We start from the raw sequence: 22,215 nt of genomic DNA, 5'->3' as shown, positions 1-22,215 counted from the left end.
TGTGGCTTAGTAAATCACAATTATTAAAACTTTTTCAGGTTTCCTTTGCAGCTACTTGAACACCAATATACAACACACAGTTGCTTCAGACTTTAGTGTCCTTGATTATCATTAGTTCAGTCCTATACATTCTGTATATTCCGTTGAAATATTGCAAGAATGGTTGGGTTTCATGGCTTTGCCTTCGTTTGATTTCTTTCGGGCATTTATCAGAGTAACTTTATTTCACGGAAAGTATCTGCATTTAACAGCGCGAATGTCGACTGTATGCGCCGTATATCTTGTTTCGAATCGCACTTGCTCCACTCCCTCACGGCACTACCAACAAACAAAAATGATGCCCGTTGTACTCTTAACCCTCCAAGTGGGCATGACGGATATATCCGTCCACGCTCTGCTAATTTTCAGTGGACTGGCCTGATATATCCGTCCGCTGCGTTCTGTAGCTAGTAGCTAGTGAAAATGACGAGTTATCGCTCTGCCGTTGAAACTGTGGTGTTAATTGAGTTTCGTCCACCAGACGACAAGCTCTCTTCAATCAACATAGCGTATTCTGGGCTAGTTATAACATTTTCCACCCAATCGCGCGTCGACAGTATACGATCTGTGCAGCAGTCGCAAAAGCGCGCATTTTTCGTCTGTGTTTACCGCCGCGTTAGTGAGTGATGTACTGAAATGGCGAAAAGAAGTCGTGTAACAGATTCGGAGATAGAGATTCTCCTTTTAGAAAGTGACGATAATTTTAGTGATAGTTTTAAATGTTTTCTAGACATGGATGTTGAGACTACTAAAATTGACTTCGATTGACAAACATCTGACCGAGGTGGCTTCCACCTACTCCCCCTCCTGGATGATGTCCTCTTTCCCTCCATTTATCCCCCCTATCAATTCTGATCCTCACTTCCCCCTCCCTCCCTCTGTCCTTTTCCTGAGCTCTCCCCCCCCACCCCCCTTCCATCCTGTTCTTCCCTCCCTCTCCTCTCTTTGACTCACTTCTCTACCCCGAGTCCTTTTGCTTTCCCCTCCACTGCCTTCCCCACTCCTTCTCGCGTCCTTTCCCCCCTTTTCTTTTCCACTCCTCCCCCTCTTTATCCCCCTCATCGATCCGGGTCCTTCCCCCGCCCCCATCCCCACCGTGTCGCCTCTATAGTGCTGTTTTCAGTGATGTTCAGTGTTGTGTGTCCCCTGTCAGTGTTGTGAACAGCCACCATACTGTCGCTAGTTGTGTTTTTTATCTCGTGCGAACAGAAACCAGACTGTCACCGTGTTTTTTCATTGCGCCTGTCTACTTACTGTGTGTCTTCATCCGCAGCGTCACCGCCGTGTTTTTATATTTTAAATTCCGCAACTTTCAGCCATTTTACTCTTATTGACAAAGTCACCGTTTTATCGCCCTTTTTATTGTTTGTTATCTTACCATTGTGTTTCTTAACTCTTCTCTCGGCTCCAGAGCAGCAGAAAAAATAGGCAGTATGATTTACTAGAAGACTGTAATAATTTAGGCCTACTCTTAATGTAATTCACAGTTCACTCTCAAATTAAATATTTTCGCACCTAGAGTGTTCTAAAGCCCCATTTTAGGAGTGACAAAGAAAATGCATCGTATTATGCACTATAAAATATTATAGATAATATTAATTGACAGTTACTGTCTTTATTACAAATGACCCACTCTTACTGCAGGCTACGTACAATAAAGATTTTCGACGTAGATTGTAATATTTATCAATCGGAACTATATTGTCACGGCTCTCTAAACGGTTTACGTACTGTATTTCTTATAATCAATTATGTAAAGAACATCGGAATTTAATAAAAATACGTGATGTGAAAACCAACACTCACATACACAACACAGCCAAAAGACGAACAAACTAAGCAAACATGTTAGGAAGGAAGGGAAGAAGAAAGTGTTTCGACGCTTTTATTGCGATGTAGCACTTGAACTGCAGATCTTTTCGTAATAGACAACGAGAAGTTATCGTATGTTTTCAAACATCACAAACAAGGACGATGATAAAGACCCCCAAACTGCTGGACTGCCGACCGCAGCGCCGTATTCTTTTTGTTTACATTTATCTACATTTGAATAAACATGCCTATATCAATTTAATAAAATTTTCTCGGTCTCGTCAGGTGGTTAAAATCCCACGAGCTTTCGACCGAGCTTTCCTCAGTCATTATCGAGTGGTAAGAATGACTGCTGTGTCGCCGTGGCCGCGTCGTTATATAGCCGCACTGCTGGCTGTGACGTCACTGGTGCTCTCTTCCTCGCCATATATGGTAACGTTTTCATCCCGCGTCCGTTTCAAACTCGCGATGGCCGGGTCCCAGGCTGTGTTCAGCTGCAAACCGCCATCCTTGTTGATGGTGTTTACAGAGGTTTTTATTTCAATAGCTTCTTTTATGACGCTATCCCAAAATCCCTTCATCCTCATAACGACAGATGTTTCGTCGAATAGTATTCGATGTCCATTTTCTAAGGCGTGTTCTGCCACGGCTGATTTTTCTGGATAGCGTCGGCGTGAGCACCTCTCGTGTTCCGTCCGGCGTTGCTCCACAGTGCTTACTGTTTGGCCGACGTAGTAATAGCCACACTGACATGGTATCTTGTACACTCCAGGCGTTCTAAGCCATAGATCGTTCTTCACAGGCCTCATGAGCTGCCGAATTTGAGCTGGGGGCCTGAACACCGATGAAATGTTATCTCTCTTCAGGAGGCAACTAATCTTTCCCGACACTGTACCACGGAAAGGCAAAAACACAAGTTTCTTGCTTTCATCTTCGGTGGTGTTCTCTGTTGGTGTGTTTCTTGCGTGTCACACCAGATATAGCCTGTGACACCTGTCCGTGGCTGTTGTCGTTGTGGTCTTCAGTCCAGCTCTCCATGCTACTCAATCCTGTGCAAGCTTCTTCATCTCCCAGTACCTACTGCAACCTACATCCTTCTGAATCTGCTTAGTGTATTCATCTCTTGGTCTCCCTCTACGATTTTTACCCTCCACGCTGCCCTCCAATACTAAACTGGTGATACTTTGATGCCTCAGAACATGCCCTACCAACCGATCCCTTCTTCTAGTCAAGTTGTGCCACAAATTTCTCTTCTCCCCAATTCTATTCAGTACCCCCTCATTAGTTATGTGATCTACCCATCTAATTTTCAGCGTTCTTCTGTAGCACCTTGCCATTGCCAGTCTACATTTTATATCTTCTCTACTTCGACCATCATCAGTTATTTTGCTCCCCAAACAGCAGAACTCCTTTATTACTTTAAGAGTCTCATTTCCTAATCTAATTCCCGCAGCATCACCCGAGTTAACACGACTACATTCCATTATCCTCGTTGTTGATGTTCATCTTATATCCTCCTTTCAAGACACTGTCCATTCCGTTCAGCTGCTCTTCCAGGTCCTTTGCTGTCTTTGACAGAATTACAATGTCATCGGCGAAAGTCAAAGTTTTTTATTTATTCTCCATGGATTTTAATTCCTACTCCAAATTTTTCTTTTGTTTCCTTTACTGCTTGCTCAGTATACAGATTGAATAACATTTGGGAGAGGCTACAACCCTGTCTCACTCCCTTCCCAACCACTGCTTCCCTTTCATGTCCCTCAACTCTTATAACTGCCATCTGGTTTCTGTACAAATTGTAAATAGCCTTTCGCTCCCTGTATTTCTCCCCTGACACATTCAGAATTTGAAAGAGAGTATTCCAGTCAACATTGTCAAAAGCTTTCTCTAAGTCTACAAATGCTAGAAACGTAGGTTTGCCTTTCCTTAATCTGGCTTCTAAGATAAGTCGTAGGGTCAGTATTGCCTCACGTGTTCCATCATTTCTACGGAATGCAAACTGATCTTCCCCGAGGTCGGCTTCTCCCAGTTTTCCCATTCGTCTGTAAAGAATTCGTGTTAGTATTTTGCAGCCGTGGCTTATTAAAGTGATAGTTCGGTAATTTTCGCACCTGTTAACACCTGCTTCCTTTGGGATTGTAATTCTTATATTCTTCTTGAAGTCTGACGGTATTTCGCCTGTCTCATACATCTTGCTCACCAGATGGAAGAGTTTTGTGAGGCCTGGCTCTCCCAAGGCTGTCAGTAGTTCTGATGTCGTGCTGTCTGGTCCCGGGTCCTTGTTTCGACTTAGGTCTTTCAGTGATCTATTAAACTCTTGACGCAGTATCATATCTCCTGTTTCATCTTCACCTAGATTCTCTTCCATTCCTATAATATTGCCCGCATGAACATCGCCCTTGTATAGACCCTCGATATACCGGGTGATGAAAAACCCAGTACAAATTTGAAAACTGAATGAATCACGGAATAATGTAGATAGAGAGGTACAAATTGACACACATGCTTGAAATGACATAGGGTTTTATTAGAACCAAAAAAATACAATAGTTCAAAAAATGTCCGATAGATGGCGCTTCATCTGATCAAAATAGCAATAATTAGCATAACAATGTAAGACAAAGCAAAGATGATGTTCTTTACAGGAAATTCTCAATATGTCCCCCATCATTCCTCAACAATAGCTGTAGTCGAGGAATAATGTTGTGAGCAGCACTGTAAAGCATGTCCGAAGTTACGGTGAGGCATTGGCGTCAGATGTTGTCTTTCAGCATCCCTAGAGATGTCGGTCGATCACGATACACTTGCGACTTGAGGTAACCCCAAAGCAAATAATCGCACGGACTGAGGTTTGGGGACCTGGGAGGCAAAGAATAACGGAAGTGGCTTCTGAGCACACGATCACCATCGCCGCGCGATAGAGATCTTCCACGAGTCTTTTTTTTTTTTGTTCTAATAAAATCCCATGTCATTCCAACCATATGTGTCAATTTTTACCTCTCTATCTACATTATTCTGTGGTTTATTAATTTTTCAAATTTATACTGACTTTTTGATCACCCGCTATATATACACTCCTGGAAATGGAAAAAAGAACACATTGACACCGGTGTGTCAGACCCACCATACTTCCTCCGGACACTGCGAGAGGGCTGTACAAGCAATAATCACACGCACGGCACAGCGGACACACCAGGAACCGCGGTGTTGGCCGTCGAATGGCGCTAGCTGCGCAGCATTTGTGCACCGCCGCCGTCAGTGTCAGCCAGTTTGCCGTGGCATACGGAGCTCTATCGCAGTCTTTAACACTGGTAGCATGCCGCGACAGCGTGGACGTGAACCGTATGTGCAGTTGACGGACTTTGAGCAAGTGCGTATAGTGGGCATGCGGGAGGCCGGGTGGACGTACCGCCGAATTGCTCAACACGTGGGGCGTGAGGTCTCCACAGTACATCGATGTTGTCGCCAGTGGTCGGCGGAAGGTGCACGTGCCCGTCGACCTGGGACCGGACCGCAGCTACGCACGGATGCACGCCAAGACCGTAGGATCCTACGCAGTGCCGTAGGGGACCGCATCGCCACTTCCCAGCAAATTAGGGACACTGTTCCTCCTGGGGTATCGGCGATGACCATTCGCAACCGTCTCCATGAAGCTGGGCTACGGTCCCGCACACCGTTAGGCCGTCTTCCGCTCACGCCCCAACATCGTGCAGCCCGCCTCCAGTGGTGTCGCGACAGGCGTGAATGGTGGGACGAATGGAGACGTGTCGTCTTCAGCGATGAGAGTCGCTTCTGCCTTGGTGCCAATGATGGTCGTATGTGTGTTTGGCGCCGTGCAGGTGAGCGCCACAATCAGGACTGCATACGACCGAAGCACACAGGGCCAACACCCGGCATCATGGTGTGGGGAGCGGTCTCCTACACTGGCCGTACACCTCTGGTGATCGTCGAGGGGACACTGAATAGTGCACGGTACATCCAAACCGTCATCTAACCCATCGTTCTACCATTCCTAGACCGGCAAGGGAACTTGCTGTTCCAACAGGACAATGCACGTCCGCATGTATACCGTGCCACCCAACGTGCTCTAGAAGGTGTAAGTCAACTACCCTGGCCAGCAAGATCTCCGGATCTATGCCGCATTGAGCATGTTTGGGACTGGATGAAGCGTCGTCTCACGCGGTCTGCACGTCCAGCACGAACGCTGGTCCAACTGAGGCGCCAGGTGGAAATGGCATGGCAAGCCGTTTGACAGGACTACATCCAGCATCTCTACGATCGTCTCCATGGGAGAATAGCAGCCTGCATTGTTGCGAAAGGTGGATATACACTGTACTAGTGCCGACATTGTGCATGCTCTGTTGCCTGTGTCTATGTGCCTGTGCTTCTGTCAGTGTGATCATGTGATGTATCTGACCCCAGGAATGTGTCAATAAAGTTTCCCCTTCCTGGGACAATGAATTCACGGTGTTCTTATTTCAATTTCCAGGAGTGTAGAACAATCCCCCGCCCGCTCCTCCCTCAGGCGCTTCCTATGAGTCGGTGCGGTCCGCACCCAGCGCGGTCCAGGTACAGCTTCTGTTCTCCCGCCGTCTGGGCGCTGCATCCTAGGTCTTCTCGTTCAGGGATGTCTGCCGGCACCGACCTCGTTATTCTTCCCTCCTCCCCCGAAGTCGGTACACGCTGGGAAATATCTTATTTCTTCTTAATCTGGGTGATCGCGGGTTTGCACTCCTTGCTAAGGATGTAACCACTGTCACGATTTAGTTGTGGCTCCCCTACTCTAATCTCTATGGCTTTTTTGATGACACAGTCCCAGTATTTGGAAGTCTGTGTTAGGACTTTGGTTTGGTCATAATCCATGCTGTAGAGTTCCGACACGCAATGCTCAGCGATTGCCAACTTACTGGGCTGTTGCAGTCTAGTGTGCCGTTGATGTTCTCGGCATCGGTCCTCAATGGTACGAATGGTCTGTATTATGTATGCACTCCAGCATTGGCAAGGTATCTGATAAATCCCTGATTTACGTAGACCAGGGTTGTCCTTGACACTACCAAGAAGGCTCTTGGTTTTGCCTGGAGGACGTAAGATGGTTTTCATTTGGTGTTTACGTAAAACGCGTCCAATTTTTCCAGATAAGGCCCCACAAAACGGAATAATAGCCAAGGCCGTCTCCTCCTGAGGTTCATCCTCAGTTTCCGCCCGTTTTGCAAGTGTGGGATGCAGAGCCTTCCGAATTTGCCCTTCCTTGTAACCATTCCTCCGAAACACGGTCTTCAGATGGTCCAATTCTTGTTGGATACTGTCCTTGTCGGAGATGGTGTGAGCTCTGTGTACAAGAGTTTAGAACACGCCATTCTTTTGTGCCGGATTGGGGCAGTTATCGGCATGTAGGTACAAATCGGTGTGCGTCTTCTTCCAGTACACGCTGTGGCCCAAAGTGCCGACAGCTCGTCTTCTAATCAAAACATCTAGAATGAAATAAACTCAATCACTTGAAAATGGCATAAAAGGCCGAAACCTAGGTCGTAATAAAATAAAGAACAATGCAGTTGCCGGCCGGGGTGGCCGAGCGGTTCTAGGCGCTACAGTGTGGAACCGCGCCACTAATACGGTCGCAGGATCGAATCCTGCCTCGGGCATGGATGTGTGTGATGTCCTTAGGTTCAAACGGCTCTGAGCACTATGGGACTTAACTTCTGAGGTCATCAGTCGCCTAGAACTTAGAACGACTTAAATGTAACTAACCTAAGGACATCACACACATCCACGCCCGAGGCAGGATTCGAACCTGCGACCGTAGTGGTCACGCGGTTCCAGACTGAAGCGCCTAGAACCGCACGGGTACAGTGTCCGGCTGATGTGCTTAGGTTAGTTAGGTTTAAGTAGTTCTAAGTTCTAGGGGACTGATGACCTCAGCAGTTAAGTCCCATAGTGCTCAGAGCCAGCCAACAATACAGACAAATGGCTGTGTGTATAAAAGACTAAAAAAGGTAAACTAATCTAAGCCGATCATTTTCGCAGGGCGCGACCGACAGCGAAGGAGTGCCTGCGCCACAGGTGGTTTACCGGCAGCAAGGTGAAGGTGAAGGCTCGCGCGAAGGACAGCGGCGGGCTGCGCAAGTACCTGTCCAAGTCGCGGGAGGCGCTGTTTGAGCGCGTGGTGCAGCAGCGCCAGCAGCAGCAACAGGGCAGCTGCCAGGACCTGCGGCGGCGGACGCTGCTGTCGCAGCAGCGGCGGCGCCTCTGCGAGAGCCACGCGTCGCTGCTGGCGCCGGCGGCGGCCTCGAGGGCGCGCGCGCTGGCCGACCAGCCGTGGCCGGCGCCCGCGCTCAGCCGCTCCCGCGAGAAGCTGTACGGGCTGCGCAGCCTGTCGCGCTCCAGCGAGGCGCTGGCGCTGCCGCTGCCGCTGCGGCCCGGCTGCCGCTCGCTGCTCGACCTGTGCGGCGGCGCGCTCTCGCGCCAGCCCAGCTCCGCCTCGCTCGACAACTGCGACGACGTCAACAGCAACGTCTGCAGCCGCGCCGCCTCTCCGGCGCCCGCGGCCGCGCCGGCGCCCGCCGACCTCACCAACAGCAACGTCTGCAGCCGAGCGGCGTCGCCCGCGCCCGCCGACGTCACCAACAGCAACGTCTACTGCGATGCACCGTCCGCCGAGGACGATCTCCCGGCGGACGTGCCGGCCGCCCCGACACCGGAGCCGCCTGCGGTCCGCGGCGAGTGGCGGGACGCCCCCGCCGACCTGGCGTCGCCAGCGCTGCTCAGGAACTGCCTCGGCAGTGCCGTCTCCGCCAGGGCGGCAGTCGAGGCTGTGCCCGCCAACGGCGAAGAGCGCGTCGACGGTAGGGAGAATGGCTACGACAGCTGCCCGGTCGAAAGTGAAGACGTCCCAGCTGCTGAACGGACGAGGACGCCAGACCCGCAAGTCGAGGACCTCGATAAGGTCCACAGGTCAGAGGAATTTACCATAAAATTTACCTGTTTGCAGAGATCTCTCGAAACCATTTAAGTATTTTCTTCAAACCATTAAACTGTCGGAAAGAAATACATTTCCGGGCACCGCTATGTACTGCGGAATTAACCACTAGATGCCACGGGAGGCCAGTATCAGAGGAGGCAGGGAGTGGCAACTGACCCGTAACATAGACAAATGTAATATATTGCGAATAAATAGAAAGAACGATCCTTTACTGTATGATTATACACTACTGGCCATTAAAATTGCTTATCAACGAACACCTGATCTCTCCGGCGTATAAGGACATAAAATAGACAGCCTTTCGTCTCAAAATGATTCTTCCGTTATCAAATGGTTCAAATGGCTCCGAGCACTATGCGACTTAACTTCTGAGGTCATCAGTCGCCTAGAACTTAGAAGTAAGTAAACCTAACTAACCTAAGGACATCACACACATCCATGCCCGAGGCAGGATTCGAACCTGCGACCGTAGCGGTCGCTCGGCTCCAGAATGCAGCGCCTAGAACCGCACGGCCACTCCGGCCGGCTCTTCCGTTATTACTGTATTAAGTACACCGAAATATTACGTCTTTTGCGAGTGCAAAAATTTCCTTAAAATTGATTCCGACATTGCGAAAACTTCTCGATGACAAGTACTGAACTTCTTAAAGCTCTATTCGTCTGCCAATAGATTTCATCCGGCGACGTGGCTTCTGATGATTCCATCAACCCAACCCCTTCTTCAATCATCAAGCGACTATTCGCAAGAAGCGGAATTTAAAGGATATATCTACACTTCTGTCCATTAAAAATGCTACACCTCGAACATGACATGCTACAGACACGAAATTTAACCGACAGAAAGAATATGTTGTGATATGCAAATGATTAGCTTTTGAGAGTATTCACACAAGATTGGCGCGGGTGGCGACACCTACAACGTGCTCACATGAGGAAAGTTTACAACCGATTTCTCCTACACAAATAGCAGTTGACCGACGTTGTCTGGTGAAACGTTGTTGTGATGCCTCATGTAAGGAGGAGAAATGCGTACCATCACGTTTCCAACTTTGATAAAGGTCGGATTGTAGCCTATCACGAATGCGGTACATCGTATCGGGATATTGCTGCTCGCGTTGGTCAAGATCCAATGACTGTTAGCAGAATATGGAATCGGTGGGTTCAGCAGGGTAATACGGAACGCCGTGCTGAATCCCAACGGCCTCGTATCACTAACAGTCGAGATGACAGGCATCTTATCTGCATGGCTGTAACGGATCGTGCAGCCACTTCTCGATCCCAGAGTCAACAGATGGGGACGTTTGCAAGACAACAACCACCTGCACGAACAGTTCGACGACGTTTGCAGCAGTATGGACTATCAGCTCGGAGACCGTGGCTGTAGTTACCCTTGACGCTGCATGACAGACAGGAGCGCCTGCTATGGTGTACTCAACGACGAACCTGGGTGCACGAATGGCAAAACGTCATTTTTTCGGATGAATCCAGCTTCTGTTTACAACATCATGATGGTCGCATCCGTGTTTGGCGACATCGCTTAGAACGCTCATTGGAAGCGTGTATTCGTCATCGCTATACTGGCGTATCATCCAGCGTGATGGTATGGGGTGCCACGTCTCGGTCACCTATTGTTCGCATTGACGGCACTTTGAACAGAGGACGTTACATTTCAGATGTGGTACCACCCATGCTCTACCCTTCATTCGATCCCTGCGAAACCCTACATTTCAGCAGGATAATGCATGACCGCATGTTGCAGGTCCTGTACGGGCATTTCTGGATATAGAAAATGTTCTACTGTTGCCCTGGCCAGCACATTCTCCAGATCTCTCACCAACTGAAAACGTCTGGTCAATGGTGGCCGAGCAACTGGCTCGTCACAATACGCCAGTCACTGCTCTTGATGAACTGTGGTATCGTGTTGAAGCTGCATGGGCAGCTGTACCTGTACACGCCATCCAAGCTCTGTTTGACTCAATGCCCAGGCGTATCGAGGCCGTTATTACGGTCAGAGGTGGTTGTTCTGGGTACTGATTTCTCAGGATCTGTGCACCAAAACTGCGTGAAAATGTAATCACATGTCAGTTCTAGTATAATATATTTGTCCAATGAATACCCGTTTATCATTTGCATTTCTTCTTGGTGTAACAATTTTAATGGCTAGTAGTGTAGAAAAAGAATGCTTTATTGTATGATTATATGATAGCAGAACAAACACTGGTAGCAGTTACTTCTGTAAAATATCTGGGAGTATGCGTACGGAACGATTTGAAGTGGAATGATCAGATAAAATTAATTGTTGGTAAGGTGGGTGCCAGGTTGAGATTCATTGGGAGAGTCCTTAGAAAATGTATTCCAGCAATAAAAGAGGTGGCTTATAAAACACTCGTTCGACCTATACTTGTGTATTGCTCATCAGTGTGGGATCCGTACCAGGTCGGATTGACAGAGGAGGTAGAGAAGATCCAAAGAAGAGCGGCGCGTTTCGTCACAGGGTTATTTTTGTATGCGTGATAGTGATACGGAGATGTTTAGCAAACTCAAGTAGCAGACTCTGCAAGAGATGCCCTCTGCATCGCGGTGTAGCTTGCTGTCCAGGTTTCGAGAGGTTGAGTTTCTGAATCAGGTAACGAATATATTGCTTCCCCCTACTTATACCTCCCGAGGAGATCACAAATGTAAAATTAGAGAGATTCGATCGCGGACGCAGGCTTTCTGGCAGTCGTTCTTCCTGCGAACCATATGCGACTGGAACAGGAAAGGGAGGTAATGACAGTGGCACGTAAAGTGCCGTCCACCACACACCGTTGGGTGGCTTGCGGAGTATAAATGTAGATGTAGATGTATTGATCAGCTGGTTGTTTTGGTGGAAGGCGACTTTGTTGTGATGGTGACAGACATCTCGCCCAACGACTCACCGTGCTGTTATCCACTGCCAGATCTCCGTAGACATTCTGCAGGCGCCTATGAATATCTGCGATGCTCTGGTTTTCCACCAAAAGGAACTCAAGGACCCTCTCTGCGTGGAACACGCCTCCATTAGAGGCGCCATATTAAAGGCTACATATAGTGCCGCCAACTATCGGAGCTTCATGAAACTGCAGGGGCTGAAGGAATATTCCACAATGTCCCACAACAAATTTCACAAATTTTCTATAGAAATTGACCGAGGAAAAAATATATTACGTTGCTTATTGAATGCAGCTCGTATACTGGTGGGTTCGCATCTTTTGTGCTCAAATCAGCATTACTTAGGGGTGTCTGGATACTTTTAATCAGAGAGTGGAGGCAGATGGTGCAACACTGTTTTTGAGCCTTTTAAGTAAATGTTCAATAACCTCTACATACATCACCTTCCTCTGCACCTACAAATTCCTCACCCATCCTATCCTCTGTTATGCCAATGTTGCCTGGATCTCCGCCTCCACCCGCCTTGTAAAGACCCTTCAAATCCTTGAACGCCATGCACTCCACCTTGCCTTCTATATCCGCTTTCCTTCCCACACACGGCTCCCGTATGAACACATCCCCTTCCCCCACCTCCTCCTTTCCCTCCAACATCTCCACATCCTTTACAGTGTCCACAGTCTTGATCTCCCCCCCCCCCCATACCCTGGTTTAATCCTTCCTCTCCACCCCCTGCCCACTGGCCCATTGCCACACCTCTATCGCTGTACTCCTCCCTCTCTCCACCTCCACACCCTCCATCTCCTTCATCAGGGCAATTTCCAGCGCCTCCCTCTCCTGGATAATGAACTTGGGCGTGACGTATACCCTTCCTTCCAACTATAACCTGGCCTTGTTACCCCCCTCACCCAGGGCTCCCCTTTTCCTCTCCCCTCCTTCTCCCAGAGCGGATTTTCCTCCTCCCTCCCTGAGATCCTGCACCCCGTACTTGCCTCTTTCCTTCCCACATCCCTCCCTACCTGGCCGTCTTCAGCGCACCCCCCGCACATCTCCCCCCCCCCTCTCTTCCTCGCCCTCTCGTCTTCCCTTCTCCCTCATCTCCTTACACCTGGCAGATCCTCTGTTTTGATCATCGTCAGTGTGCCATATCAGTGTTGTGTTTAGTGTTGTCTCTCCTGTGCGTCAAGAGGTGTGATTTTAATTGTGTGCTGTCCTTGTAGTTAGTGTTACTGTCATTGTTTGTTATGTTCTACGCCATCCATCGAGACTTTTATGCTCTGGTCATACTGCGCCTTGTGTTCTTTTAATTGTCCCAGTGTGTGGTTTTTTTGTCTGCATTACTTTTTTACGGTTTTTATCTCCATTTTACAGTCGCCCCTTTTTTGTCTATTGTCTTCCATGATGTACCCCCTTTCTTATATCTATGTTCACCATGTTTTCTCCTTCGTTATTTTTAAATATCTTCTGTTGTTTTTTCTATGTCATTCGGCTGAAGAGCAGCGCATATGCTGCTGCCAGCAGCTATTGAAATACAATAAAGAAAAAAAAACTTTTACATGACTGCACAGGCGTCTTGGTGTAACACTTGACCATGAACAAAATTCAGGTTGAAGAAGAGCGGCGATGACGAGATGAATACGTCCTATTCGAGCGGTTCGGATGGTGAGGACGGCGGTGCCGGCAGTTCGAGCAGTGGCGGCGGCGGAGAAGGCAGCAGTTCGCAAGACGACGGCTTCGACGAGGCCGAGGAGGACGAGGCGGAAGGGCAGGAGAGCGAGGGCACGTCGCAGGAGCCACGCTTCACTGTGGCACAGCTGGTGTCGGCCTTCACGCGGCACGAGCGAGCCGTCGCGGGCGCCGCGCCCGCTCCGGAGGCCGGCCGCTTCCCCACGGGGCCCAACGCCCTGCGCCTCTTCATCCCGGGCATCAGCATCCGCCGCGACCGTGAACGCGACCGCGACAGGCAGCGCCAGCGCCGCCGCCACGGACGTCAGGTGAGTCAAACACGCACCCTCTCCCACCCCAGCCCCCACCCCCGCATCTTTACTCTCACTGCGCCAGGAAAACTCTCAGCAGCTTATGCTACACTAGGGGTTGTACCATAGACGTCTGAAAAACCGAGGGCCTGGTCAGATGGATCCCAGTTTCAGTTGCTAAAAGCTGACGTTAGCGTTCAAATGTGGCGCAGACACTACGAAGCCATGGACCCAAGTTGTCAATAAGGCACTGTGCAAGCTGGTAGTGGCTCCAAAATGGTGGTGGCTGTCCTTACATGAAACGGACTGGTCTTGACTGCTTGCCTGTTAGCACTGACAACACTACGCAAACGCCGCTGCTCTCGGTCGTTAAGTGAAGGCCGTCGGCCATGGCATTGCCTGTGGTGAGAGGTATTGCCTGAAACGTGGCAATACCTATGGACGTCGTAATATTGAATTCCATAACTATTTCCCAAATAGAATGTCCCTCATATTGTGTCGGACCTCTTTTTGCCTGAGTAGTGTGGAAACTCGACGCAACACAGACTCAACAAGTAGTTGAAAGTCCCCTGAGAATACTGAGCCATGCTGGCTCTGTAGGCATCCATAATTGCGAAAGGTTTCCGGTGCAAGATTTTGTGCACCAACTGACCTCCGACGGCGCCCCACAAATGCTTGATGGGACTCATGTCGGAGGATCTGGGTGGCCAAACTATTCTCTCGAATTGTCCAGAATGTTCTTCAAACCAGTTGCGAACAATTGTAGCCTAATGACGCGGCGCATCATCATAAAAATTCCATCTCTGTTTGGGAACATGAGCCCAAGAATGGCTGTGGATGGTCTCCAAGTAGCCGAACATAACCATTTCGAATCAATGATCAGTTCAGATGGACCAGAGGACCTGGTCCGTTTCATGTAAAGACAGCCACCACCATTATGGAGCCACCACCAGCTTGCACAATGCCTTATTGACAACTTGGGTCCATGGCTTCATGGCGTTTGCCCCACACTCGAACCCTAACATCAGCTCTTACCAACTGAAATTGTGACCCATCTGCCCAGGGCTTTTCAGACGTCTATGGTACAACCTATATCATCACAAGTCCAGGAGAGGTTCTGTAAACAATGTCATGCTGTTAGTAAAAGCACCTGCATCAGTGGTCGCACTTTCCTAATGGGTACGTTTGTTGTATGTTCCACATCGAGTTCGGCGATTATTTCACAGTGTTGCTTGTCTGTTAGCACTGACAACACTACGTAAACTCCGCTGCTCTCGGTCGTTAAGTGAAGGCCGTCGGTCACTGCGCTGTCCGTGGTGAGAGGTAATAGTTGAAATTTGGTATTCTCGGCATACTCTTGACGCTGTGGAGCTCGGAATGTTAACACGTCGGAAACTTTTTCACATAAATTAGCAAATGACAGCTCCGCCAATGCATTGCCCTTTTACACCTTGTGTACACGATACTACAGCCATCCGTACATGTGCATATCGCTACCCCATGACTTTCCTGACTCCATTGCATTTGTTCAGAGCATTCTGAACGGGCTCCGTAGTACTGGATCGGCAGAAATCTGTCGACTTCGTCCCACAAATGTTTTTTTGTCTGGACACTGCTAACATTCACAAGCTATCAATACAGTACCCGTAAGAAGAGCCCGTGCAAGATAACTAGGCCTCTGCACAGATATGTATTATCGTTCCCAGTGCTGGCCGAGTCCACGCCTCTGTTCCAAAGGGTTGCTGTTGCCAAATTGGCTGTGCACTCCATCTACTATGAACGAAACTATCTCTGCCTGCTTCTGTGTGGCTGGTGGCAGATTCGCTACACTGTGAGAATGGAGGTGTGAGCATGCCATCTGCTCTCCGACCTTCCTAAACAAGTTTAAATAAACTGTTCAGTAAAAATTTGATTCTCTAGCATCTCGTACCCTCGTTTAGGAATTTCATGATGCACTGTCTGTTATTTCTTTTATAGTCATTGAGATATTTCGACATTAAGTAAGCTAATGTTCTAAATTTTAATATTTTTGCTATGAAAAACAGCAGTCGCTATCAGTTTGCGTTTGGTGGGTATTAGGTCATAGACTTCTGCATATGAAATGTAATTAACATATTCATTGTTCCTTTAAATGTGAGACAAAATCTATGGTTACTCCAGTTTCCGGAAAAAAGATTGTATGCAAAATCTATATCTATCTCCAATCTTCAGAAAACAGGTTGTATGTAGAGCATTTACTTTCGCTCACATGCACAAAGAGTAGCGTGAAAGTGAAATATTCATAACAGCCTTCATGTCTCTCAAACTATTCGAGATACAGAAACACGTTTTTGCAGATGGCAGTATCCGAAGCGCAGGTTATTTTGGCATACAGTTAAAATGTGAAAGTTTCTCTTCTACTTTAATATACGAGTAGCTAAAGATTTTTCAATGACATATCGTAATTTCCTGAGAAACCTTGATTTTGTCGTCCATCCCGTTCTGTTCAATTGATGGCCTGTGTGAAAGCCACCATTTGAAATTCATTGTGGAAAATTTAGACGTTCCATTCGAGAGTGACTTAACCTTAAATATTATCAGTTATTTACTTGAGAAAATAGATACAAACACATCAAATAATATTTAGAGAGCAGAACGTATCGCCTGTTTAATTTGCCCTTTGGTCACGATTTTCTTTCTACGTGCTAAGTAGCATCCGAAACAATTAATTATACATTTGGCATCTATATTATGAAACGGCAAATGAGGTCCATCGTTCTCGGAACCCAACCCCAGCTGCAGGTTGCCTATCTGACAACTTCCAGAGGCATCAAAAATTTTATTTACGGAATTTCATAAACTTATTAACAGAATTTAAAAATTTAAATTGCTATCACTATCTACTCATTAACAGGTATAACCTTATGTTAAAGATTTAACACAATAAAGCAAGTATTACAGTTAGAAAATGTGTATACATATAGCCGCAGGCAGAGAGTCTGTACATCCAGTATCTGAGAATGATTGCATTTAGCGACTTACAACAACTTTACGCATAAAAAAAGTTTATCGCTTACTACAGTTTCGTTGTGCATGCAGTAGAACTTCACTATCTGGCATGATTTTTTAAATTTATTTATTTATGTATGTCTGTTGCTGGGGATATTCAGCTACCTAATAATTGTTTAAATACGTGGTGAAACTTTCATCTGTCATTTATTTTGCACAATTCGCTACTAGTTCTGGTTAATGACCAATATCAAGCTTAGCCTAAAAGGAATAAATCAAACGATTAGAGATTTACAGGGGAGGTTAAATAGAATTTCACTTATTGGCATAAATGGCAGGAATGTTATACCATAATTTGAGCAAAAGTAATTTGCTCTTTTAAGCCCACCATAGTACGTAAATAATTTCTCACAGTAATAATGGTGTGCGATAATTTTCGTCAAGAAGCAAGCCCATGTCGACAGCTAGTAATACACTGATAAATGAAACTAGGCCAAACAGTCAAGCGTACAGTCAAAGACAATACCTTGTCACAGATGAAACTATAGTACATGCTAGCAATTGCAATATCAATTTACTAGGAGGCACATGATAATCTTTGGTTCCAAGTAAACACTGTACTTCTTTACTACTAACTGTACTCCAGCACATTTTGTTGGCAGTATCCACATGTAACACTGAATGCACGTGAAAAATTATATTAGTGTACTGCACGGAGTTCAGGAGAAAAGAGGAAGATTAGGGTTTAACGTCCCTAGTTCAGGGGTTATGACGTCATGAACATTGAGTTGCGTGAAAAACTAGCTTTTGCTTGAAACAGTGCGCAAATTAAGCAGACTACACTCGTCCAGTCTTTTATAATGAGAGCACTTCGCAGTTCCATCGAACTTTAAAAATAATTTCAAACCTTTTCTAAACTTATCCTCGCATAAATGTTTAACGTCAACATTAATTCATTTTTAATTTAACATTAATTCATTTATAAAGTAATCTGTTGTTTGAAGATGTTCTATACATGGGAGTTTGAGTCTTCAAGGAATCGGGCGTTTATTGATATAGTTTATAAACGAGAGGATTTCTAGTCTCCATTTGCCTATCCCACAGTCAAAGTTTGATCTTAACTGCCCTCATTGTTTCGTGAATGTTTTGCTATTTAATGGCAAACCAAACATTTCGCATAAACATTATAATTTGTAAAAAGATACATCACCATCCATGTATCATTAAAAACAGTGCTATTTGAGCAACTCACTTTGTTTATCGCTCAGAACTACAATCAAATACGAAGTTTTATTTGATCATGGTGTCAAACGGTACTATAATATTTAACGTGTTGCCCTCAAGGCAATAACTATCTGACAAAGCTCGTATATGCCAAGCGAAACCAGTAATAACAAACTGAACTGTGTGCTGTTTCATCTGAATATTAATTACAACGCTCACTGTGCCCCAGCTGACGATGCCTTCGTTTGCTGCAATGATGAAATTTTAAATTAAGTAGAATCTGACATGTCTTACGAATATAATATTTCTATTTACAGGAGGAGCAGTATGAGCAAACCACGTCACCTGCTGAAGAGCAACAATCATCTATTGTTTCCAAGACAGGTGATCAGACCTTGATAACTGTGCCGGCAGACCATGATCGTCTTCAGTCAAACAGTGGAGTATCTGATCAGGAAGTCAGCAAAAAATCAGCTGGTGGAGTCTCCAGGAATGGAGACAGCTTAGAAAGAACATCAGCTTTCTGTCTAGACCATGATACAAACAACAACACAAATAACAAGTGTAACAGCAACACCAATGGTACTCGCAGTTCTTCGTGGGAGCGTATCTGTACAGGCTCTTATACTCGTGCTATGGACAAGTTTCGACCAACGAGGAAATCTCTTACAGCAATTACAGAACCTCCAATTCAAATTACAGAAAAAGTACGTCGCAAATCAACTCCAGCCATTAAAAATGTCTATTTGTAATTGGTATATTTTCCCCACTTGTAGTCAGCATAAACAATCACATAATTGTATCCTTTGTTGGACTTTTGCTGATACATGAGAAAATAATAATTAGTTTTAACCTTTTTGTGACTTGACCTCAGTTTCCTTGAAAGAGCTAAAAAGATTTTTGTTCTGGAACAGCTCCATATGTAGACAAATTTCGCATTACGTAAAACAAATTTCTCATGGGATGCACGAGTTGCTATGCCACATATTGTATTTTTGACGGTTTACCGTCCACAAAAGAAGCTTAGTTTAAGAATACAACAATGAAATTTAATTTTTGTGTGCAAACTTTTTATCTGTGACATCCAACTGAGCAGTTTATGTAATTTTATATTCTTTAAACCAGAGCTAGTCATATACTCAGATGTCTAACTTGAAATGAAGGATATTACAGACGTGCAAGCTAATGGCTTGACTGCTCATAAGAACATCAGAGCGGGTGGTTACTGTTTGTATCCTTTTCAGTTGTGGGACTATACAATAAACAACGAAGTTGTTACTCATTCCTGGGGATTTTCCCAGTGTGATTGATAGAAGCTAGATTCCTGGATGCAACAATCTTGGTGATTCCATTACCAATCTTATTGGACATCCATAACTGTACCTAGAGTTGTTAGTATTAGTTTACCCCTGGAATTAGCAGTTAAGGAATATTCTCTGTCCTTTTATTCCTCACTTCTTTTTTGTTGAATAAGGTAATGCATCTACTATTTTAGCAATGCACTCTTTAAAATAAAGCTGTCATATACAAACATTGTCATGTAACATATTAAGAAACATAATGGTTCATTTTTGTATGTAGAATAAATATATAAATTCGATTAAAGTATCTGTTGTTCATTTTTGTTCTACAATAATAAGCCTTTATAATTTCCTAACACATTACATTAATATCATATACAAACAATTAAACGTCAATTTTAAAATAAAACAATAGCATCTTGTTTCCACTCAAGAGAATGACATGAACCTTAAATCATTTTGCATCTGATAATTATACTATACTATCTACTTTCTCTCTCTCTCTCTCTCTCTCTCTCTCTCTCTCTCTCTCTCTCTCTCCCTCTCTCTCTCTCTCACTCACTCTCTCTCCCCATTCATGACATAGTTATACCTGCTGAATTGATCAGCATTATGGATGGCACCAATATTTTGAAAAAGCAGTATATTTCAATATTATGAATGCAATATCTGGATATCTGACAAATACGAAATCATTTACTTACTGACTACAAAAATATGAGTATCCAGAAGGGCACAGAAGCACACATTTAAAAAGTCGGTTGAATTTCTAGTTTTCAGGACATTTCAAAGTTTTGTAATCAGAAGCAAGAAAAAGAAAAGTCATTCCTATTTCTGGACAGAGTACAGACAAAAGACAGCTACCAAGTACATTCATGTATTTTGCTTCTTCTGATCAATGGCAAAAGCCTTTGAGAGCAAAGAAATATTACAATGGATACGGTAACGCAACCATCTACAGTTGTGACAACTTTACCTACGTGGTTGTGAAGGTGTGTACATACAGCAGACTAAGAGTGGTAGCTCAAGAACTACTTAAGACTTTGTACTGTTAATTATGGCTGTGCACCACACGTCTGTCAGCAATAGGTGATTGGGTGCTTTGGCTCATTTTAGTTTACTGTATCGATCCTAGAAATTCTGTTCTTGTAATATTACCGCAGATACATGATTACAGCCTGTCTTCGAGAGTATATGATATGAGTAATACTGTAATGCAAAGCTGCCACAATAATCATTTCTAAAGTTCATGGTATGGAATTGTGGAGAGGTCTTACACATGTAAGCATCAGCAGCACGATGTCTGCTATTGCTACATTTTTTAACATAAAAGACGAGCCCCCATCAGTAGACTCTCAAATCCTCAAATCCTGTCGAAATAATTTGCTTTTTCCAGAGTTGCAGGTATAATCAACATGTTGTTGTTGTTGTTGTGGTCTTCAGTCTTGAGACTGGTTTGATGCAGCACTGCAGCACTCCATGCTAATCTATCCTGTGCAAGCTCCTTCATCACCCAGTACCTACTGCAACCTACATCCTTCTGATTCTGCTTAGTGTATTCATCTCTTGGTCTCCCTCTACGATTTTTACCCGCCACACTGCCCTCCAATGCTAAATTTGTGATCCCTTGATGCCTCAGGACATGTCCTACCAACCGATCCCTTCTTCTAGTCAAGTTGTGCCACAAACTTCTCTTCTCCCCAATCCTGTTCAATACCTCCTCATTAGTTACGTGATCTACCCACCTAATCTTCAACATTCTTCTGTAGCACCACATTTCGAAAGCTTCTATTCTCTTCTTGTCCAGACTATTTATTGTCCATGTTTCACTTCCATACCAATACTTTCAGAAACGACTTCCTGACACTTAAATCTATACTCGATGTTAACAAATTTCTCTTCTTCAGAAACGCTTTCCCTGCCATTGCCAGTCTACATTTTATATCCTCTCTACTTCGACTATCATCAGTTATTTTGCTCCCCAAATAGCAAAACTCCTTTACTACTTTAAGTGTCTCATTTCCTAATCTAGTTCCCTCAGTATCACCCAACTTAATGCGACTACATTCCATTACATTACATACAAAAACAAATGTCTGACGTGATGTAGAACGACACAAAAACCAACAATGTTTGTTTATCATCATTCAGCAGAAAACAAAAAATACCGCTCCACTTCAACATGGCGCATCAGTGTTGCCACCATACCACTTATTAGTACAGAATCATCTGAAACTGCTAATTCAGTCACTCTTCTTGTAACTCACTGAAAACTCATCAGAACTGCCAACTTTCAGCTGAGGTGATAGTGGTTTGTGACATTCCTATGGCGTCAGCCATTCCCTACGTCAGACATAGGAAGTGTCTTACGACTCGAATTACTGTTTTTACAATTTTGAATGACCGTGAGGTCCAGTTTTCTGGTTGATTGAGAGGCTCAAAATAAAATTTGGTGATCCTCACACACTGACAGTTCTGCTTGCATGCAAATCATGTGTATAATACACTACCTGACAAAAAAATTGAAACACCCAGAAGAGGAGGAGAAAACTAGATGAAACTTCACCCATTCAGAATGTATGTTTCGTTATTTAAGTGATTACGGAGCCGAGACAAATTTAGAAAGATCTTGGCAGCATGATTCCACTTATCAATATGACAGAAGGCCTGGATCCTTGCAGTGATACGGCTGGGAAGAGTGTCTCAAAGCAGTTCTATCCTCTTCTGGAGCAATCTGTCCCACTTCTTTTGTAACTGCTCCTTGATATCTTGGATACTAGCACTGGTACGGCGTTGACGATCGAGCTGGTCCCACACATGTTCTGCCAGGGAGAAACCTAGGAATCTTTCGGCCACGAAAATGACTCAAAATCACGCAGACAGGTCACAGAGACACCTACCATGAATGTATGCGCATTGTCCCACTGAAAAATGGCACCACTATACTTTCACATGACAGGAAACACATAAGGGCTAGGCATGCACGTGG

The 22,215-nt window shown here is 45.4% G+C and overlaps 1 protein-coding gene across 1 annotated transcript in view; it reads left to right on the top strand.

Moving 5' to 3' along the window:
• LOC126355751 (mitogen-activated protein kinase kinase kinase 11-like) overlaps positions 1-19,558 on the top strand; it is a 403,455-nt gene extending 383,897 nt beyond the window's left edge. The window contains exons 8-10 of the mRNA XM_050006141.1: positions 7,876-8,802; positions 13,344-13,731; positions 18,243-19,558. Coding sequence (XP_049862098.1) covers positions 7,876-8,802; positions 13,344-13,731; positions 18,243-18,677 — 1,750 coding nt within the window. The 3' untranslated portion in view covers positions 18,678-19,558. The remainder of the gene's footprint in view (positions 1-7,875; positions 8,803-13,343; positions 13,732-18,242) is intronic.
• Positions 19,559-22,215: the final 2,657 nt, after the last annotated feature.

The sequence above is a fragment of the Schistocerca gregaria genome, chromosome 3, assembly GCF_023897955.1.
Source record: "Schistocerca gregaria isolate iqSchGreg1 chromosome 3, iqSchGreg1.2, whole genome shotgun sequence".
NCBI classification, from domain to species: domain Eukaryota; kingdom Metazoa; phylum Arthropoda; class Insecta; order Orthoptera; family Acrididae; genus Schistocerca; species Schistocerca gregaria.
Note: the sequence above shows the minus strand (reverse complement) of the source record. Positions and strands in the feature narration are given on the sequence as shown.